The sequence below is a fragment of the Sipha flava genome, unplaced genomic scaffold, assembly GCF_003268045.1.
Source record: "Sipha flava isolate LNK unplaced genomic scaffold, YSA_version1 89_pilon_pilon, whole genome shotgun sequence".
In the NCBI taxonomy this organism is placed as follows: Eukaryota; Metazoa; Arthropoda; class Insecta; order Hemiptera; family Aphididae; genus Sipha; species Sipha flava.
Genome location: NW_020273631.1, coordinates 1,005,960 through 1,027,882, shown reverse-complemented (window position 1 = coordinate 1,027,882; position 21,923 = coordinate 1,005,960). Strand labels below are relative to the sequence as shown.

The following is a 21,923-nucleotide window of genomic DNA, read 5'->3' as shown; positions in this document are numbered from 1 at the left end:
CGTCATGTATAATAAAAGGAAAAAACGATTTGAGTGTGAACGATTGAGTAGCAGTGTCGAATATATTACTATTATTTATATACATTTATAATATACATGTTAAACGTATATATATATATATATATAGATAGAGAAATCGTTGTAGTGTGTATGCGTATGTGTGTGTGGGGGTGGAGGCAAACAATAACATCTCATTTAAACATTACACGCTAGTAAATAAATAAGAGCACGGACGCCTTGCCGCCGTCACCGCGTCTCGATCCCTGCAGCCCTCCCGCCTCTCGAGCCCCGGACCCTCGGGGGCATTTAGGGTTTTGAAAAGAACATTTATCGAATTATACCCGGAGCCCCGAAACCCGCGGTCGGTGGAGTAGGCGCAGCGGCAGGGAAGAGGGGGCGTATAGTCGTCGCGGTGGAGAGGGTGGAGTGCACAAGTGGCCCGTTTGTTCGAAAGCCGCGACGTGTAACGATTTCGTGCGAGGGTGGGGCGCGCGGTGACGCGCCATTGGTCCGCCGTGGCCGCGCCTTCCACCCCCGGCGGCGGTGCACGCGTGACGCGCCGTTGTACGCGACTACGACGGGCACGCCGCCGCCACCACGGCCACCGGTGCTGCGGCCGTCGAACAGTAGGACTCCGGTTGTTGTCGTCGACGTGCACGCACGCAGCATTATCACGTCGCCCCGGTGTTGGCCGCGCGCAACGCAAACCCTCACGTGACGCTCGCCCGATCCGAATCGTATCCGTTTTCACGTTACCACTTCCGATCACCGCCGACAACCGCGACGATTACGGGAACGCGTTCCAGCAGCCACGTTTAGGCGTTCGCGTTCGCGCGAATCGAACACCGATAACAGACACGTCGACCGCTGTTCGGTACCCCGTCGAGACCGTGCCGTGCGATCGGTTAGCCCGCGCGACACGTCCTCGAAGACACCGCGGCACAGCGGACGCGCGTCGCACGTCACCCGCGTCCACCCGCATCCCGCCCGTCGGCCATATGGAGACGGACAGCAACAGCGACAACGAAATGGCGCCGGCCGCCGCGCAGATGCCGCCGTACAGCCGAGCCAACATCGAGCTGCTCATCAGACGTCACCAGGCGGCCGTCACGGCTCTCGGTCTGGCGTTCAACGGGCCGCAGCACCGGCCGGTGACGAACGCGGCCACGTCCGTTCCGGCGCCCAAGCACCACACCATCGACGCCATACTCGGCCTGAAGCGCGGCCAAGACCACAAGGACCAAGAGTCCGGAGGCAAGTATTTATTGTTCGTCAGCGTAACGCGCGCCTGTCCCTTCGGTACAATACACTGCGAAGGTGGTCCAGTGTTCGATCCTGAACGGCAGCGTTGAAAATCACGCTCACGTAGGGCGCAATTGCACTACGTGTTTTTATTTGCCACGTTTTTGTTGCTCTTGTCCGTTAATATGAAGTGCTTACGGATCGAATGGACCCTATACAATTTCGAAATATAAGTTTCGCGCCAAGTTTCTTATCGCTCATTATGTCACATAAAACGTTTTGTTAGTATTTACATTTACATAGAACGTACTTGTATACAGACAAATTTTTCGTATAAATCAAGAAAAACAAGTAACGATCTCATCGTTTTCGGTCACACGACCGTAAGATTTTTTGAATGGGTAGCCGTACGGGACTTTTTGTTCTCCTGCACTTTCTCTACAAGTGAAATTTTTCGAGATGACACCCTATCCTATATACGAGTACTTCTATACGACACTCGAAGAAACGACAAATATTGTCGATACCATTTTATACGGCTGTTTTCCATGATCAAGGGGGGTCAATCAATTTTTGCGGGACCTTGCGAAACGTACGGTCCTGACGAGATTCGGGTGCTAACAGAAAACCTATTCAGGTTAATCATATTACAATAAGAAAATACTCGATTATCGTAAGAAAATATTGTATATTTCTGTACGCGTGCTGTAGCGGCACCTCAAGTACTTTTAATAATGTTACCCAAACATTGTATACTTTCGGTACGTACTATCGTAGGTATGCTCGTATACGCAAAACATTACGCAATAACCCGATTAAGATCCGCTGCTAAGACGTCGCCTCGGCCGTCGCCGATTCACGCGCGTATTGCAAAATGTCTCGGAATCCCGTGGGTGCGCCATAACTGCCACACGGATATTAGCTACGGTATGGGTTCGGAAAAATCTGCGTCGCGTTCGCGTTGTGGTAATTGTTTCGGTAAACCGCCGACGGGGGGGAAATACGTTTTCAAGCCCATTTATTTTTAATCACTTTTCCCTTTCCTTTCGACGTCCTACGCGCGCGTTTGTTTGTTTTCGTTTCAATGCGTACCTTAAAAAGTTTAAACGTCGCGTTCGAATTGTATTATAACGCGAAATCCCGTGCCACAATTACCGCCGGTTATTTCCCCTTTTTGCGCGAACACAGGAGGTGTATGCTCGCGCCCGTTGTTTGTCGTTCTACGCGCGCGACAACGCTCACATTCCCGATCCGTTGCCGCCACCGCCCGGGCTGGTTAATTGAGACCTAATGCGGATATAAAATAATATTGCATTATATACGTTACAATACGTGCACACACAATAATAACGTTAACATGTACTCCATAGACGCACACGCACACGCGCGCAGTGCGTGCTTTACGTACACTTTTCGAAATAAATTACTTTTGTACAATTTTCTCTCCCTCTGTCCTGACACTGGATGTCTTTTGCGAGCGTCTTCGAAAGTTCCCGGGCCGACTTCGATATAAGCGCGCGTGCCACGGTCCCATCAAGCGATGTTTTAATTCCGGAACGGTAATTATTGGACGTGTTTTCACCCCTTTGTACGCGTACAAATAACATATATATATACATTTCTTCGTTAATGTTGGAGAACGCGCGTCCGGATGGATTTTTTACCCGTATTTTATAGGCGATTTCAGTGTCCCAACATAAAACATGGTACGTTATAAAACGTATTCGAATCGGTAAACGATTCGTGCGACTTGAAAACTCTATTCGAGCAGACTTACGTGATGGTTAACGACCCTCGACTCCACCACTGTCATCATCCTTATAGGACAATCGTCTACGACGGACAACGTATTTTCTCCGCGCCGTCGAAATCATGCACGATACCTGACGCGACGTCCCAGTAAAATGAATTTATCAGCTACGGAACGTGGGCAAAATCGCGCGCGCACACAAATCAACGGTATATCGTAATGTTATAATTTATATCATTTTCACGTAAACGCGCGCGAACGGATAGAAAGTTATAAATATATTATAATCATTTATAAGGGAAAACGACTTACGGCTGCGTGCGCGAATACACACACACAAGCGGTCGTCGTTAAAGGGGGAGAAAAAATACGAACCGTGTCTAGCGAAAAGCCTAATTCGTGCGCTATCGACGCTGTTATCGGTTCGCGTGTCGTTGCCTCGTAATACTATTATAATTACGAACAATTAAATTGATTAAAACATAATATTTTAATCAAACATCTTATCGGCCACTGTTCCAATTATTAATTAAAATATCAAAATTAATGCGCAATTTCACCCCCCCCCCCCTTCACGTACGTCGTACGTCCGTCCCGTGCGATAATCACACAGCGTACAACATTCTGTTTCGCGTACAGGTATTTCATTATGCATGGATTATAATTACTCATATGCACCTCTCTACATCATGTTATATACTGCATTTTATGCATTACCTAGCACATAACATATGGTTTAAATAATTATCACGTCTAGTAAATAATAATAATAATAATAAACGGTCGCGGGCTTTAAAAAAAATTTAATTAAATTGTATAAAACTTAACGCGCACTTGCCCGCGTACACATAAATCCTATAACAGCTAAAAACTCAATGGCATAATTTAAAAGGTTTAAGAAATGTTCAACCCTTTCACTATATCTACACTAATATTTGGAAGGTATATGTTTTCTCTTCCTAATACTATATATTAAATTACCATAAATATTATTACGTTTTTATTCAATACACAATCTATTACAATAAGACTCTGAGGTGAACAATTAAATTCTAGGATCATTTCTGTTATCATTAATTATTGATCATTTTTTATAAGCAAATAATAAGTTGCGTGTAGCGCGAACTTTTAAATTCCAAATAGCTATAGTGAAAATTTTGAAAAACTACGGGTAATCCAAAAATCTCATTTGAAATGTTGACGAGTTATGATATAAACGTTTCGGACCGAGTGTTATATAATTGTCATCTTTATATGTTAGATACATCTAGAATAATAAATAACAATAATAATAATAATAATAATAAACGAATGAAATGAGAAAAATGTCCAATTAATAATTATAAATATACTAATAAATAATTTTTTATAGAAATAAATAAATAAATGCGTAGCCTGGAGTATTATTATATGCGTAATGTACGACCGGTTTTGAATTAAAAATGCATTAGATATTTACAGTCATAATTATACTAATGACCAGTGACGTAGTTAGAAAAATATTTTGGGGGAGTTTTATATTTTAATTTCTCTCCTACATAAGTATCAACTTTTTAATTTTAATAAATCGATTAAGCATAAGTGTAAATATATTATATGTTATTATTTAGTTTATTAAAACTGTTCAAATTTTTTAATGATGGTATAATAATCATTATACCTTTTTCTTAAAATTATTGCATAAATAAGAGAAACATTTTGAGGGTCATAACCCGCTAACCACCCTGGATACGCCATTGCTTATCACCATCCACCTTTTAGTACAAAGCTTCTAAATAAAATTGTATTTTAAAAAAATTATATTACGAAGTAGTATACTCGATTAACTTATACTAATGAATTATTTTATAATTCCATAATGTAGATGTATTTAAGCCAATTTAATAATACTAGAAATTGTATATATTCAATTTTAATTTTATATTTATATTAAATTATCATCACAACATTCTTACTATGCATTTATTAAAATAAGTAGCAATTAATCGATATTAGTAATTATCACTGTAGCATTATACTATGCACCGCGTGTATTTATAATAACTTTAAAAGTTTGGTATTTTTAGTTTCTAACGGTTGCCTTGGATTTATCGATCACACATGGGTACGTGTCAAATCCACCAAAGATTTCATGTCAAATCATAATATTAAATACAACAAACTTTTTTCACACATTAATTAGCGTTTTACTCATATCAAATTATAACAAATTCTGATGCCACTATAAGTTGCAAATCTTACAATATAGAATGTTATAACTAGTGCATAGTAAGTTGACTGATCGCTTTAGGTGTAAACTGTACTCCGAGCTTGGTAACTACACAGTGGTAAATTTTACCAGCTGTTATTGCAGTATTAGAATGACGGCGGTTAACCCAGTTCTCAATCCAATAGCTTGCACAACTATGTATGTTTGCATAGAGCCCGATTTAGGAATCAAATTATTGACGCAATACATGTAAGTATATGCAAATATGTAATAACGCGAATAAAATTAAAAGGTATTTATGGTAAATAATATCATAAGCAATATAATTTATATAAAAACACACACATATTGGACTCCGAAATCAAATAATTTACTTACATTTAATATGGGGATAAAACAAATTTATATATATTTAAATACGTACTAACGGTGACTTTGAAGGCAATATTTGTGTTTTTAATCTACGTAAGTTTTATTTTACAGCTCTATATACATATATTTACATATATAATCATAAAAGCGCTTTATATAGTATATAATATATTTGTAGGTATTCATGTTACTACATACATAACGTCACATATCTATTTCCATATATATGTAGTTTCTAAAAGAGAACCTTTTCAATGATTTAGTTTACCAATATTTCAAAAAAATAAATATTTATCTTTTAGAATTTCAAGCAATAACTTTTACATTTATACTTTACATACTTAAAAGGATATTTATTAATGAAATAGAATTTTCAAAATATATTAAAAAATGTTCCTATAATAAATTATTATAAACTCTTATTATCAATAATATTTTAATTTATTATAATTAATATTTCTTGAATCATAGAACAAATGTCATTAGCTAAATTAAAAATGTATTTCTGAACATTTACATAATTTTCATGAAACAATTGTATACATGTATGATATGTTGTAACATGTTGAAATATATCTTTTATAATTTAATTTTCATTACTCAATGTTCAAACATTCCTGTTATTTTAGATGTATGTTTAATAATCTTTTAACTTTTTATATTATCATATATGCCGTAACCTGATGTCCCACGTAACAACAGATCATATTTTTTGAATGTTTTAAAAATAATTTTACTGAGTACGACGATTGTTAAAAAGACTACCCCTCCAATTATACCTTCAACGTTATGATAGTTGGTTGACATAAAACGTATCTCTAATCGATTATTTTTTTAATTTTTATTAACTTCTAAACTATTATCGCACTAGTAACTCTGTAAAATAATATTTTTCATAGCAATTATAGTTATGATTAAAAGAAAAATAATAAAAATATAAATACATTTTAAACTCAATTTTCAAAGGGTAATAGAAAAATGTATTCTACTAAAATATAACAAAACGGAAAATCACTGTATCTGCTTTCAAAGTGATTGAATTACGATTAAGAAAATAATTGTTCTCGAAAAAAGCCTCTAGTCTGGACTGTCAAACCGAAAATTCGTCATTTTTCTTTTTGACCGGAATCGTCTGCTCCTTCCTTCACTAGCTTATATTTTCTATACTGCACATTATTTTTTTAATGTCTCTGTGTATGTACTTCGTCGACACTTAATAATTATTTTATAATATAATAAACATGAAAATTTCATAATTTTATTTATTTATATGTGCTATTGTCGCCTCATCGCATTTTCGCTTAAATAGCACTATTTCCTATTGCGTTACATACTCGTATATACGACAATACATATAAATATTTATTTCGTTTTTATCAATAGTTTTAGATATTATTTTATAAATAATTTGACGTATAATATATTATATTTGCTTGATCCACGAAAAACAAGTTTTAAACGAATAGTTAATATAATATAGAATATACTATGAAATATTTTTCATTTATTGTTATGATTTATTGTTATTGTTTTGCATTAACAAAATATATGTAATGTTTTTGACTTTTTACTGAATGCTTATTCATGAATTTTAAATTTATGATGGCATTTTTTTTCTCCACTAATATTAAATTTAATTGATTAACGCTGTAAGTTACTATCTCACGAAATTAAAATAATGCTTAAAATGTATTAACGATAATAGTTGTTATTCGATTAGATTATTTATCATTATACCTTATTTAAAGTTTAAAATTATTCGCCAATAAGCTGAAATATTTTTCATACTTTTATAACATTTAAAGCGATTATAATTTATTTTAACTTTACACAAGAGTAGCGTAAAAAATTAATTTGTTCGTTAAAATGTTATAGAAATTAGTTTTAAAACATTTTCGAGAATAATATCAAAGTTTGTTTGTTATTATATTAATTACTTACTTTGCTTGGTTAACTAGGTTAATTAATTATTTAGTAGAACTTTAAAAATTTTCCTAACTAAATTATTGAACAAATTAAAATGTTTTTATTTTTTATAATAGGTAATAAGTACCCACCTAATATAATATTTGTTATGCGACTATCTATTATGGGTTACTACATTAGTCACTTATACGTGTTTTTCTTTTCCTTTTTAAATACTTTTTTTTATTGTGTAATTCTATAAATAAATAATAGAGGCTTAAAGGTCGGTTTTGTCAACTTTGCACTATTTTTATTATTAAATTGATAAAGATAATTAATAAATTAGACATATATGTCAGGATTGACGATTAAGTATTAACCGGTTTTGTTTTAAATCAATATTATATTTAATTATGTCTTCTGGTTTTAGGTTTAAACTATTGTTTTATTCTTTTATCTGTTTTCATTCTACAACTTGTATCGCATCCGTTTCTGTAAAATAATTGTTCAAAAATTTCCCGTTAAAGCATTGAATAAATTAATAACAATAATAGTAATTTGTTGATGGAAACTAACTACAATAATTATGTACTCTCCTCCGTAACTCTTCACGTAGTACACATAAAATACTTACATATGAATCTGACAGCATTCTCTTACGAAACGTAAGTGTATAAACTAGAACTGTGAACTTGTGTAAGGGCGATAAGTAGAGTTAGAATGATGATAATTTTTGTATTTTTTTTCCTTTGATTCTGTACAATACTATCCTAGATAAAAAATTATTTCATGCTCTCTTAATGCAGAATATTCTAATTTAATTTTGCATTTTTTTTGCATTTTTATGCATTTTCAGCTATAAATGCATTTTTTGTGTTTTTAACGTTACTTTTCAACATTTCTAAGTCATTTTTTCATCTTTAAGGTCATTTTTTATAGGTTTTGTACAACGTGAGGCATTTTTGTCAAATTTTAGATTTTAAAGCAAATGTTAAACCCAAGTTTGGAAAACAATTTAATAATTAATAATTTTATATAATGCTTAAAATGTAAATGTATACTATTGTTTATTAACATTATAATTTATGATTCATAATTTAAATTACTATTACACCCATTATCACACTCATATCTCTAATAAAAATTATTATTTATAAATACATTTTGTTCACTTGCTTAATTAGTTTTTTAGATATTTTTTAAGGTAATTTTTTAAAGTTCTTAGGGTATTTTTGTGTGTTTTTTAGGTCATCAATATCCTAATTCTAGCGATAAGCGTGTATTTTGCGTTTGTCGTCGGCGAATGATAACCCGTGCTGGACACGATTGGACACGGTAAATCTAAGAGGCTTTTCTTCTCGCTTCGGTTTTATATATATGCGTACATAAAACCTATGCGATGAACGCGCGCACGGGAAACGTAATCGGGATTTGTTCGTCCGCACGCCGTTTTCGTTCGTTTCGCCTCAGCTTTTGCAGGTCGCTCGCATTGAAACGTCCTCGTTTCTACATGCCGCCGCACCGTTCGGACCTGACAACGGCCTATTACACTTCGTTAGAAGGACGTTTGTCAGCTTTCGGCTGGCTCCCGCGACCTTTATTTAATAATGTACGCGCGCATCATCCGCGGTCTCGAATCCAAATCCCATCGGCGAGTTCCGCGTGCACCAGTAATGATTACAATTTCGTGTATACGTGTGGGCGCACTAGTAGCCGACCCGTAGCGCGTTTTGTATTCGCAAAGATTATTACCACTGCACGGCGCGAGCCGTTGTTACCGTAATTGGTCGCGTTCCATACCAGCCGCCGCCGGTCGCCACTGCGCTCCGTAGGGGTTTGTCGTACGTCTCCGCCGCGCTAAGCCGATTTCTCGGATCCTTTTACAGTGGGCACACGCAATCGCTAATAATATCATGTTGTACGCGTACACTTATATATACAATAACAATAATAACAACGCAGTGTACGTGCGCGTTGCTGCGAATTACCCAATAAATGGAACGCACAACTATTTATCGTGTATGTACACAGCGAACCGAATCGCAAAACCCTTATTAAATTAATTGTAGTGATTTTTTTTTTTTTTTTTACTTAAAACATGGTTTGTATTAGTTCGTTATTAATACTCTAAAGTATGCTATACCACATTACGGGGTTGCCTTTACAACCCTTCGTCACTTCGAAATAATAATAATAAAGTATGTATTATTATCTTATTGCGATCTAAACTAGCTCGCATATGAACGACGATGATCGCTATAATGATACTAACCCGCAACGGACACCGATTCATTGTTGTACGCGTCCACCGCTTTAACTCGTTTTATTTTTACCATTACGCGAATCGCTATTCAAAACCATCTAATATACATTTAATTTGGTTTTTAATCCGTTCCGTACAAATTGTCTCGTAAAAGTAAGTACGTACTGTTTATTCATACCTACACAGTGTACACTCGATTATTTCTTTTATTTCTTTGCATGTCAGAGTTAATTTATATACATTTCATTACTGGTTTATTAAAATTATATTTGAATAATAGTTAAACGCAATATTATAACATGATCAATATTTTGTACCTACGTTTTTAACGACAACTATATTTTTTTCCTATAGATGTCGAGTTTATCCTCGTGGGTAGTTTTATACATATATTATATAGTTCGTACATTTCTAAATTATTACAAATTATAATTGAACTTTAAACGAAACTATTTGTAATTTTATGTTATTTTTGTTTTGATGGTTTCAGTTGATTCTTTAATCGGTGTATAAAATGATTTTAAAATACAAAGGTATAGTCGAACCCGTATATACATAATTATTCCATGAAAATGCCATTATATTTACTTATTCTAAAACAACCGTCGAACATGTACAAAAGTTTAGTTAAATGCATCAAACAGTATATTATAGTTAATTGTTTATTTATTTATGTTAAGCAGCAATAAATAATAAGTGTTTTTATTATTACTATAAAATTAAATAGTTCAATTTTATAGAAGATACATTTTTTTTTATGAAGCTTTATCGTTTCTGGAAATTAATTAATTCTAGAATTTGATAAAGAATAATTTTACTAATTAACTGTCTACATTATATTATTTATTATTATAAAATATTTTCAATTTTTATTTTTTTAATGATAGTTCATGAATCAATATTTCCAAGAGTATAAACTTCTACTAGCTATTTTAATTAGTTATAATATTATTGCTATTTCAATATCAGTTAATATTTCAATATTAGATTTATGAAAAGGCAATAATGTATTAATAACGTCGTAACAGTTTGAATTATCAAAAATATTTGTCTTAATCAAATTGGTAGAAGATTTACGAATAGTTGTAAAATAATGCTAACCTGATGTTTAATGTGAGTTACATTGCATAACAATAATACAATTTAATTTAGAGAATATAAACATTGTATTAAATTGCAACATCTTGATATTTCGATTCGAAATTATATAATAGTATTAATAACAGAAAAATAAAAATTCAGTTCATGTTAATAATACATTTATTGTATAATTATTCCGATATTATAATTATTTTTTTTTATAATATGATTAACTTGAAAATACTAAATAATTATAGCCATATATTAGTATGATAATTAGTTAATTTAGACATTATTATTTCTCAAGAAAAAAAGTTAGAACATTTCTAGAATTATAAATTATAAAAAACAAACTGGTTGTATATTACGCTGCATATTACGAAAATTATATTAAGTGATAACATTTCACATCCATGAACTGAAAACTATTAAACAGTTCTTTGAAATTAGATTAAGCACAGATTAATTTACTAAGATGATTCTTCACTCGGTATTTAGACGACAAAAATCGATCTTGCTCTGTTTCCTTTAATTTTTTTTAAATTCTGAACCTCCAAAGTTATTTTCTTGCGTATTACACACGAAGTACGAAATTAACAAACTTTAAACAGACAATCAATTACAAAAGCTAACTATTTATTAAAAACGCACGAGTAGGCATTCTTCTAACTCTTTATTGTGTTTAATGGGATACTAAGTAATTCAATTACAAAACGTAACATGAACTAATTGTTTTAAAAATATCTAATTGCATCATTATTTAATATAAATGACAATAGATCCACCATAATTAAAAGATAAAACATTCAATATCAGCCATATTTATGATAACACATTAATTTTTATTTGTATATTATGTACCTACTACCTATGTATAGTACTATAGTACAATAAATATACTAAATAACAGACATTAATGACTCATGTAACTGCACAAGTCAAACGACTTGCGCAGTTGCATGGTACACAATATATCACAAAATAGATCCTGCTTGAACTTATTTTTAGCTTTTTACATGTAAATAACTCAAAAATATGCATTTATTATGTTATCCCTGCTAGTGGCGTATTTACAAATAATTAGCTTCAAATTTATCGAAATTTAAAAATTTAAGGTCTGAAAATTCTCTGGGGGGGTGGAAACCCCTAACATCATCACCCCAATTAATTACGCCACTGATCCGTACTGAGTGAACTAAATTATACATAGTTTTTGTGTTTCAATTAATCGCTTTGATTATAATTCATCGTTTATGATTTCACACCCATTTACAACGCCTACATGTTTATATTGTATACAGTATAGAACTCGATATCGGTTGACTGAAAAATGTTTAGATGAATATTAATAATCAGTGGTATCGATTAAGGACAACATTTTCTACACAAACAAAATTTAGTTAACTTAAACTTTCCATAATTATGATTAAACCTTTCTTCCCACTACAGTACATCAATGGGGTAGAAAATACGAGTATATCACTTCGTTAGTGTGAATAAAATACATTTTTTAAAAGAACACAATTTTTGATGACGAATAATTATTGTATCAATTTAGACGTTTCAGAAAATAATAATACTATTATGTATAACGTGCACTCCACAGTTGATCGATAAAATACCTATTTATATTTTCATAAAACAATTTTGTCCGATAATATAATACGATACTGTATAGAAAAATAAAAACGTTTGACGGTTAAATATTATATCCGCGGCCGTTTCGGTGCGTAAAGCCTATGTAGACCGTGTGAACAGAAACCCGTGTCGCAGTCAACGATTTATCACCAAAAATAAAAGGAAAAATATCGCCCCGCATTGCTTTCCCACTTCTTCTTAACATTATTTTACGTACGTATGTAGCATATGTGTGTATACATATTATTGTGGTACAATAATAATTTAACACGTTATCAGACGTCATAAAACGCCAATAACAATCGTAATAGTAAAAGTATTAATGACGATAATGCGCGGGACCGTATAACATCATAATATGTGTGTATACAAAAGGGGATCGACGAAATATGCGCGGGGGAGGCGAAACAGAAATGAAAACGTGTACGTTTCAAATGTGTCGACCCCATCGCACCGGAGCGTAACGCCAGTGTATATACGTACATTATCATTGTATGTATATTTTTTACATGTGTGCGTTTTGTGTACATGTTTTTATACGCATCTACAAGCACAACGTTGTGCGTATATTTGTGTGGTTTTTTAAGCCTGCGTATTATATGTGTGTGTGTGTGTGTGTGTGTGTGTGTGTGTGTGTGTGTGTGTGTGTACGCCCGCGAACAACAGTAATCCTAATGAAGCCGTTTCCGTTGCGGCTCACGTTGTAAATTAACGTGACATTTATTATCAGGATTACAGATTTTGCACCCTAAATAATAAAAATATTAATACGAGAAAATAAAAAAAAACTGCGTGCAATATTTCCCGACAGACATCACTGACGAGTCTCCGTACACAAGTCGTCCAACGTTATCGACATAAGTCTAGTGTTACATATATAAATTTATTTTATTTCGTACTCATTTTTTTCCTCCGATATTATTCGCGCACCGCGTCCGGTGACGATTGAATTAATTCGATAGCCACTAACAGTCTCATACGTAAGGGCGTCCAACAATAATTCGAGTGCAAAACACGCGTACAACGTGCGTTCATTTCGAATTATTTATTTTTTGCTAAACAAAAGGCGTATGCGATCCCCGGGTCAATTAATTATTTTCATCTCTTCCACGACGTAAATTTTTTCTCAGTCGAACAAAAAACGTTTGTTGAAAAGTTTCTATTTCAATGTTTATACGTATAAATACGTAATATGTTCAACCCCTCGTACCACCGGGTGTGATATCAACAACGAACGACGTGAAACGCGATGAAAGGCACCATCGAAATAATAGGTAATAACGATGATAATAATAGTGCGCGAATCCAGTCAGCAGCGGTGGTGGTGGTCTGGCTGCAGTAATATTATTATAATATCGTGTTACTGCGCGTATCATCATCATGCCACGTGTCCCGAGCGCAACACACACACGTACACGAACACACCGACATGGGCGCGCGTCCGAATTGAATTAGTATAAACTGGGCTATCTCCTGCGGAATCTGCCGATAAGGACGGAAGGAAAAAAAACTGAATAAATAAACAAAAAGGGGTGAAAAAGAAAATTATCATTATAACAGAGCCCAATTCCGCCGTCGTGCAGGGGTTGCCGTCCAATTAAACGTAATTCGGATTAATATTAAAAACGGATCGCGTGTGGAATCGTGTTCGCAGCGCATATTACAGTCGCGGCTCACTCGCTATCAGCATAAAATAATAATAATAGTAACTGCTGTACATGAAAAGTTTTCGGTCGAAGAAAGGGTGAAAATTAAACCGTACACACCTACACACAACAAATATGTACACAATATTTTATAATATAATATACTGTAATGTGTGTGTGTGTACTATACACGGCCGTCACTGCAGCGTGTTCGTGCGTATAATATGTACATGATTATTGTACACCGGACAAGTACATAGGTAATCATAGATAAGTACTGAATACATACGACTAAGTAGCAGTGGCATAATTTCAGTGTTTTCTGGAGTAGGCCAGTCGGCGTGTACTTATTAAATTGCGGACTTTGCAGTCCATTTTACTAAAGTGCCGATTATAGAGGGGGAGGGGGATGTCAAACTAGCCCGAAAATATAACGGTTTGTACTTTGTACATAGAACCCATACACGTCTCGTTTTTCTGATTCACAACATTTCAACGGTTTTGTAAAATACGTATTTGCATTTTGATAATGTGCCGAATTTTGAAAAGCTAAACTAAAGCTAAACCAGATTGTGGCAAACGCATAAGTTGTCCCCCCATAAAATGATACCTCGTTTGCGTAGGTATACAAACACCCCTCGGTTGTGGTCCACTATGCATATTATATCATCATACTCTTTGCAAACTAAGATCTTGAACTCTGCACACAGGTTCATAGATCACGGTGACTACGGGAAACGTCACTGCGCATTGGTATCGTCAGGGTCGGCGAGAGGGTGGGGCAAAGAGGGCTTGAGCCCCGGGGTCCGTACCTCCGAGAGGGCCCGCCGTCTCAGCCTTTTATACAAAATTATTTTATAATCTCATTCGCCGTAGCATAAGATGTAAATTAAAATATTTTTATTGTACTAATAATAATTATGTATAAGTAGAATGTATATCATGGCCAAACGAATGTCAGTAAAGGGGCTTGGAACCTATCAGCCCCGGGGGCTCTCAAAAGTTCTCGCTGGCCCTGAGCATCGCTCAAGTGTTTCGTAAGAAACCAGTACCGTTGGTTAGGCTAGGCGCGCACGGACGGAGCGAGTGGTAACTGCAGCGCGGTAACCAACATATGTTTGTTGCACTGGGTGCCATACCGTTGTTTGTGTACAGCGCGTATTACGTAGTGACGGCGGCGCGGTTGATTCCCGCTAACGAGAGTATCGCGTGCTCCATCTGGATGTATGGGTTATGTTGTTTTTTTGACAAACAGACAGAATGGCGGCAGCACTATTACCGACTGAACGTTAATCTGATTAGCGCGGAGGAATTCAAAAAAAAGAAACTCTTTTGTTTTTTTTTTCGTTTTCCTACGACGATTTAATAATATATTATTGTTATGCACATACATAATACTGGTCGAGGGCAATAAAAACGTTCGTTTCGGGCTCGTTAAGTACAGGCGCGCACGCGTGCACAAAAAAAAAAAAACGAAATTTAAAAAAAAAAATACTCCCATGCAAACACATTACGCACCCATACGTATTTATATCGTGGTTTGTTAAGGGCGTTTAAAACTAATACACGCCGATACCATAATATACCCCGCACGGTAAAAGTAACCGGTGAAACTTTTATAATTTATACCGTGGTGGCTGTGAACCGATGCTAGTCAAATCGTTAAATTCGCAGAAGAGCACAAGGGTCCGTTGTGACTCGAGGAAATTCGTTTTTCCGCAAATACGACACATTTGGTTCGGGTGCGTACCGCCGCGTTCAACGCAGACGAGCAACACGTGCGTTAAATGAACGTTGCGCGCGTAAAATACGAGCAATGTTGTGTTCGTTAAGTTTACCGAAAAACCGTACCACGTATACCGTGGTTAACCAGGTTTGATATAAGGGTTGTTAGGACTTCTGAAGTATTGGGCCGGTGTTAATAGGGAGGAGAGTTCGTGATGAATTTAATCCATCCGTACTAAATGTACCCGTTTGCAGGTGTTCGTGCGAGTCTTGTTAGATTTTATAAATTTTATCTGTGTACATACGCCGGTCGATCTGGTCGTTCCACGGTTAACCATTGCTGTAGTTGTAGACCTTAAAACACACCGGTCTTTCGTTTGTGAAATAACGTTTTCGATTTAATCGGGGACCGACCAGTTCTGGCCGTGTGATTAGTGGCGACAGTCAGAAGCCGCTTCCACATTTACGCCCAGGCTATATCGATTAACTTGTCAAAATCGTCAAAACGAAACTAAACTATTACACTCCAAGCATACATGTATATGTCTATAGATATGTATACATACGAAGTTGTATTATGTGTACAGAACAATAATACAGGGGAAAAAAATACACCTGAGTCATTGGTCCATTTACAAAACGCTTTTACGATATTATTATAATATACAAACGTGAGATGTTATATTATTCAACCGTTGTCTGCAACGTACGCTGCGCCCGGTTCAGCCACACGTTTCAATCGAAGTCCGTTTGCTTTGCATTACACTCTCATTATAATATATTAATAATACATATTTTAATTTCCTAGATCACGATTTAGTTTCGATTAGTTAGATTCAGGTACCACGTGTCATAAGTTATACCGTCACGTTAGGTATGCGCTACTGAAGTTACCACCGCCGCCGTCTACAGACGTCGGTGTCCGATCAGTTACGTCAGCGGTTCTCAAACTGTGCCCTGCGAGAGTGATTTAAGGGCGTCTGCGTGGACATGAATCGAATAAAATTTAAACGTTATTACGAGTTGAATCCTTTTTTCTTTGTTTTACGTTTTAAAATTGATTTGGTTCGAGTTGTATAATGTTACATTAGGTAATTTATTACCAATCGCAATGCCGCTTTCTTTTAAATTTACGCCAAGGATTTCCTGATCTTGTCAAGATGGAAAAAGCTTGCAATAGGGGATTGCTTTGAGGTTGAATTCGCATATTAAAACGCGTAATAATCGTATTTATCTTTATAATAATTATAAATACTAAAGATATATATATATAGTAGGACATTAGAAACATTGATACACCATTTTTTATTTTTTTTCTATGAGTTGTAGTTTTTTCCTTGTTTTTGAAACGTCATAGATTTTGTTTGATCATCTTAAGGGCTCCACGATCGGAAACGTTTGAGAACCACTAATAGTAGTTTATAATAAACACTGGGTTTGGTTATCTTCCCGGTTGCGCACCTACGTCAAATGCGTACCATCAGCGGTAGCTTTTATTGACGGCAGATTAAAATATTTATAATATTATGGTAATACATATATATTATTTAAGGTTTCTATATACTCGTCAGAGTGGATACGCATACAACTACTGTGGCAGATAAACATCTGCGGTCCGAATTAAAAGGTTTAAAAATACCCACATTAAATCACTCTTGAACCGCGATGGAATTTTCATTTCGTGGGCGGAGACCGAGTAAATTAAGTGGTTATTTAAATCCAATAAAACATAGAAACATCATGTTTTTATCCATAATTTATAAACTATTGCCCGTCCACGTTTTGTTAAATAAGACGCAGATGATGTATTATTATTATTATTATTATTAAATTATTACTATACATTTGGGCGTGTTAAATTAACACATATAATGTGTACTTATTTAGACTGACGATCACTTAGCATTAAGACATGTATTAGAGTTGGGAAAATATTATGATATATACACGCGTCCATATAATATAGTGATTAAATAACATATTTATTTTTACACGCGTATGGGTTTAATTGAAAGTATTTTATTTTAATATATTATGTATGTCAAACGTTTATGTGTATTGTATAGTTTTATTTAAAAAAAGAAAAAAAACCCTTCGAGTGGACATATGTTATTATAAATCAATCGATAAAAGAATTAAACAAATATTACAAGGGTTCGTGTACACGATGGTCTTACAAAAAAAAAAAAAAAAAACAACACTCAGAAATCACTAGATGACAACGACAATTGAGATCCCATAGAAATTTTGTTTTTTTCCATTTACAATTCAAACGTAAAAGTAAATACACTTTATTCATAGGAAAAACGATCGATTTTTTTTCATTGAAAATAATATCATTTTAAGCAATTCGTTTGAAAATTGTACTTCGAAATAAATAGAATGAACATTTTTTTAATCAGTAAATATTGGTATGTTCTATAATACAATTTTAACCTATAATTTTAATTCAAACTTAAAAGTCTTTGAATAAATACTACAATTATTTTAATTTTCTTTACGTGTAATGCATTAATTTCTTTAATTTAAAAGTGAAATGTATAATTATATTCTACTTATTGAATTACATTACTTGTTGCGTGTATATATAGTACAAATAAAAATATCACTTTCAAAACAGTGATAATACTTGTTCATATTTTAATAGTTTGCATTTGTATACTACGTAATATTACCACAATGCTTAACCATTAAACATAATTCCAAAAATTTGTATCCTCTATAACAGTGATTAATAAAAATTGCATAATATTAAATGTCAGATTATAATGAAGATATGAAAAACCGATATGTCAGACATTCTTCTTTATAACCGATCCCAAAATTATACCCGACGCGTTAGGGTATCGTTAGGCATCTTGGCATCTGTGTAGATGTGTATAAATTGACCGGTAACATACCTGGTCATGACTAATGAAAAATAAAATAATATAAAACCACCTAAAATAATAAACTGTTCGTTCACTTACTACTACTAAGAGACCCACTTAGACGAACTGTAAAATTCAGCTCTGGGGCACAGTAAACATTCCCAATACTAACCGTATATCCAATGAAAAATTCTTCGTACTATTACAAAAGATCAATTATGCGTCTCTTATAAATCCCTACACTCCGTTTTAAACATACCAATTATCACTAAATTTATCCAAGTATATCACAAGCGTTTCGATAACTGTCTAAATCGTCATCCCAATGCGCCTCTTACCCGACTCTTGACTGCAACTGTTCCGGTATAAACGTTCAAAGATACCCGTATGAGATGTGTTCGTGCGGACGAGACGGAAAAAAAATGTTACCGTTCGTCTAAACTATACCTACGAAACACCGCCACCGTTAGGTTCTTTCGATTCATGTTTTACGCGCTGTACAATATCGTTTTTGTCATTATTAAAACCATTATTGTTCAAACTGTGACGGATTGTCTAATTGCAAAACGTTCGCATTTCTTCTATTTTCCAGGCGAAAACAGTTGCAATTCGAGCGACACCGAGCAAACGCGCCATCAGCACGTACCGTCGGATCAGCAAATTCGCGGTGGCAACGTCAGCGGTTGCGACGGCGGCGGCGGCGGCGGCGGCGGCGGAGGACTGCAACAGCGACGGTCCGGCGACATGGACGATTGCAGTGGCGGCGGTTGCGGCGACAGCAGCGACGGGGAACCGGACGACGAGCACATGTCTGGTGGCCGGGCGAGCGCGTCACCCGCGGCCGCGACCGGTGGCATGTCGCCGCCCGACAAGAAGAAGCACCGCCGGAACCGCACCACGTTCACCACCTATCAGCTGCACGAGTTGGAGCGAGCGTTCGAGAAATCACATTACCCGGACGTGTACAGCCGCGAGGAGCTGGCCATGAAGGTCAATTTGCCGGAAGTCAGGGTCCAGGTGAGTTTCCGATCATATCATATCACGTATTTCGTCGAACGATTCGGAAAATCCATACCACCCACCCCCACGGACAGTTGTACGGAACTGCATATCGTTATGATGACCGAGTGCAGTTCTTGCGTAAAAGGGCGATGCGGGTGTTTACCCTTTACGTGTATGACCTGACGCTGTTGATTAAGGGGTTTTGTTTCATATTTTACCCCGAGACACGCGCTTGGATTTCTAAACCAGAAATAAATGCAACCAAAACGCAAATCGCAGTCTAGAGTAGTTTATTTACTGTAATAAAATGATTAACGACAAACGAGATGTGGGTGTGTTCGAAATAAACCATTAGTGCCATATGTGATATAATAATTGTTCTAGATTCATCACGAACAATTAGTCGGTACAAACACGAGAACGCCTACATACGGCAGACTTTTGATTGTTTTCATGAGATAATGAGTAATGTTACTGAAACGCGTAAATGATAATTCATCAGTATCGGTTAAGGTCTCTATGGATTGTTGTGCTACAATATTTCCTTTTGTGAATACATCCGTTTTCAGGGGAACGTACCTTAAAAGGTGTTTTTTCTTTTTAGTTTTTTTCGTTTCTGAATGAATAACTGGTTTCATATTAAAATTAATTTTAAGAATGCGGATACTGTGGAACCTGGCCAAGACAGATTATATATAAAAGCCGAGATCTGTGTTTTCTGTCTTATGCGATAGACTGCAGTTTTTACGATCACTTTACAATTTGGCAAATTTAAAATATAACATTTACATTTATTAACTATCGGTATAGTTTAGAGTTGAAAGAAACATACCTAATATTTTCGCGAAAAGGGTTTTCATCGTATTCATCCTTTTTGTATCTTTGATTCTATTTATCATACTTCTTTTTTAACGAGCTACTATGTTTTTCTCACTGCATTTACATGTACACTAAAATACTGTAAACAAGTTTTATTTTAATAAAACTTTATGCTCTCCTAACGTATGTCCTGCATGCCTCTACATGGTTAAATATTTTATAATTATAACTCATTAGGATTTCTGTTCAAAGAAATTATTACAATATCGATGTCGATCTGCAGTAGTATGATGAATACATGTTATTTCACAAATATTTTATAGATTAAGATTATATTACCCTTAAAATTATAATAACATACAGGCTATATTCACGGAGGAGAAAATAATACCTGTATTGAGAGCTATCGATTTTTAAAGTAAAAAATTAATTTTGTTCAAATCTTACGCTTACGTTATTTTACTTATATTAGTGAGCAGGAATCTTATATGATGAGCCGTTTAAGTTGTGTAAACCGTTTATAAACTTTTGGTCAAGCAATAGTTTTATTTACTATCTTCTAATACCAATATCATATTCATAAATATTTATGATTTGTGGTTTCTAAATTGCTTTCATCATTTCATAAAGTCCGTAAACTAGACATATGTATTACAATTTGACCTTAAAAAAATATAGACTGACTTCCTATTGACTGTATTTCATTATTTTTATCTTATCTTTATCGAGAAAGTATTAAATACCATTTAATAATTAATTTAATAGCTATAATACGTCTGATAATGATATAATATTGGATTACTATTAAATTATGTATTATATGCATGTTATATGCATAATTTTGTAGTATGACGTTACTAATATTTTTTTTTACAATAACAACACTTAAAAGTTTAACTAAATTAATTACCGATCGTTAAACATTTCTATGAATGTCGTATATTTATATCTATTAGCCATTAAACTAATTCTACGAACTATTGTTTTAAGTAGACAGATTATTTCTGAAACAATAACTATAATTTAAGTAAGATCGAACAGTTATTTGATCTCATAACGATTGAAAGATAAAATAGTCCATTCAAGTTACTTAAAAAATATATATAAAAACGCCTAAACACGTTACATAACTAAAAATAATAGTATACACACTTATGCATGGATGTATTTAATTTAGTCTTATAATGAATACAATCTGTACTTCGAACAAACGAAAATGTTTCTGATTGCAATCTGAAGTGTAATTTAGTTATTTAATTATCACCTTAATTGACGTTATGATCAAATTATTTGTATTAATTGAGTAGTTAACGTGGATGTCAGAAATGTCATAGACGTTGACAAATATATATATATGTGTGTGTGTGTGTGTGTGTGTGTGTGTGTGTGTGTGTGTGTGTGT

The 21,923-nt window shown here is 34.7% G+C and overlaps 1 protein-coding gene across 1 annotated transcript in view; it reads left to right on the top strand.

Annotated features, from left to right (window-relative positions):
• The first annotated feature begins 593 nt into the window (after positions 1 to 593).
• The window catches only part of LOC112693648 (retinal homeobox protein Rx1-like), a 46,427-nt gene continuing 25,097 nt past the window's right edge, over positions 594 to 21,923 (top strand). The window contains exons 1-2 of the mRNA XM_025568816.1: positions 594 to 1,254; positions 19,293 to 19,717. Coding sequence (XP_025424601.1) covers positions 999 to 1,254; positions 19,293 to 19,717 — 681 coding nt within the window. The 5' untranslated portion in view covers positions 594 to 998. The remainder of the gene's footprint in view (positions 1,255 to 19,292; positions 19,718 to 21,923) is intronic.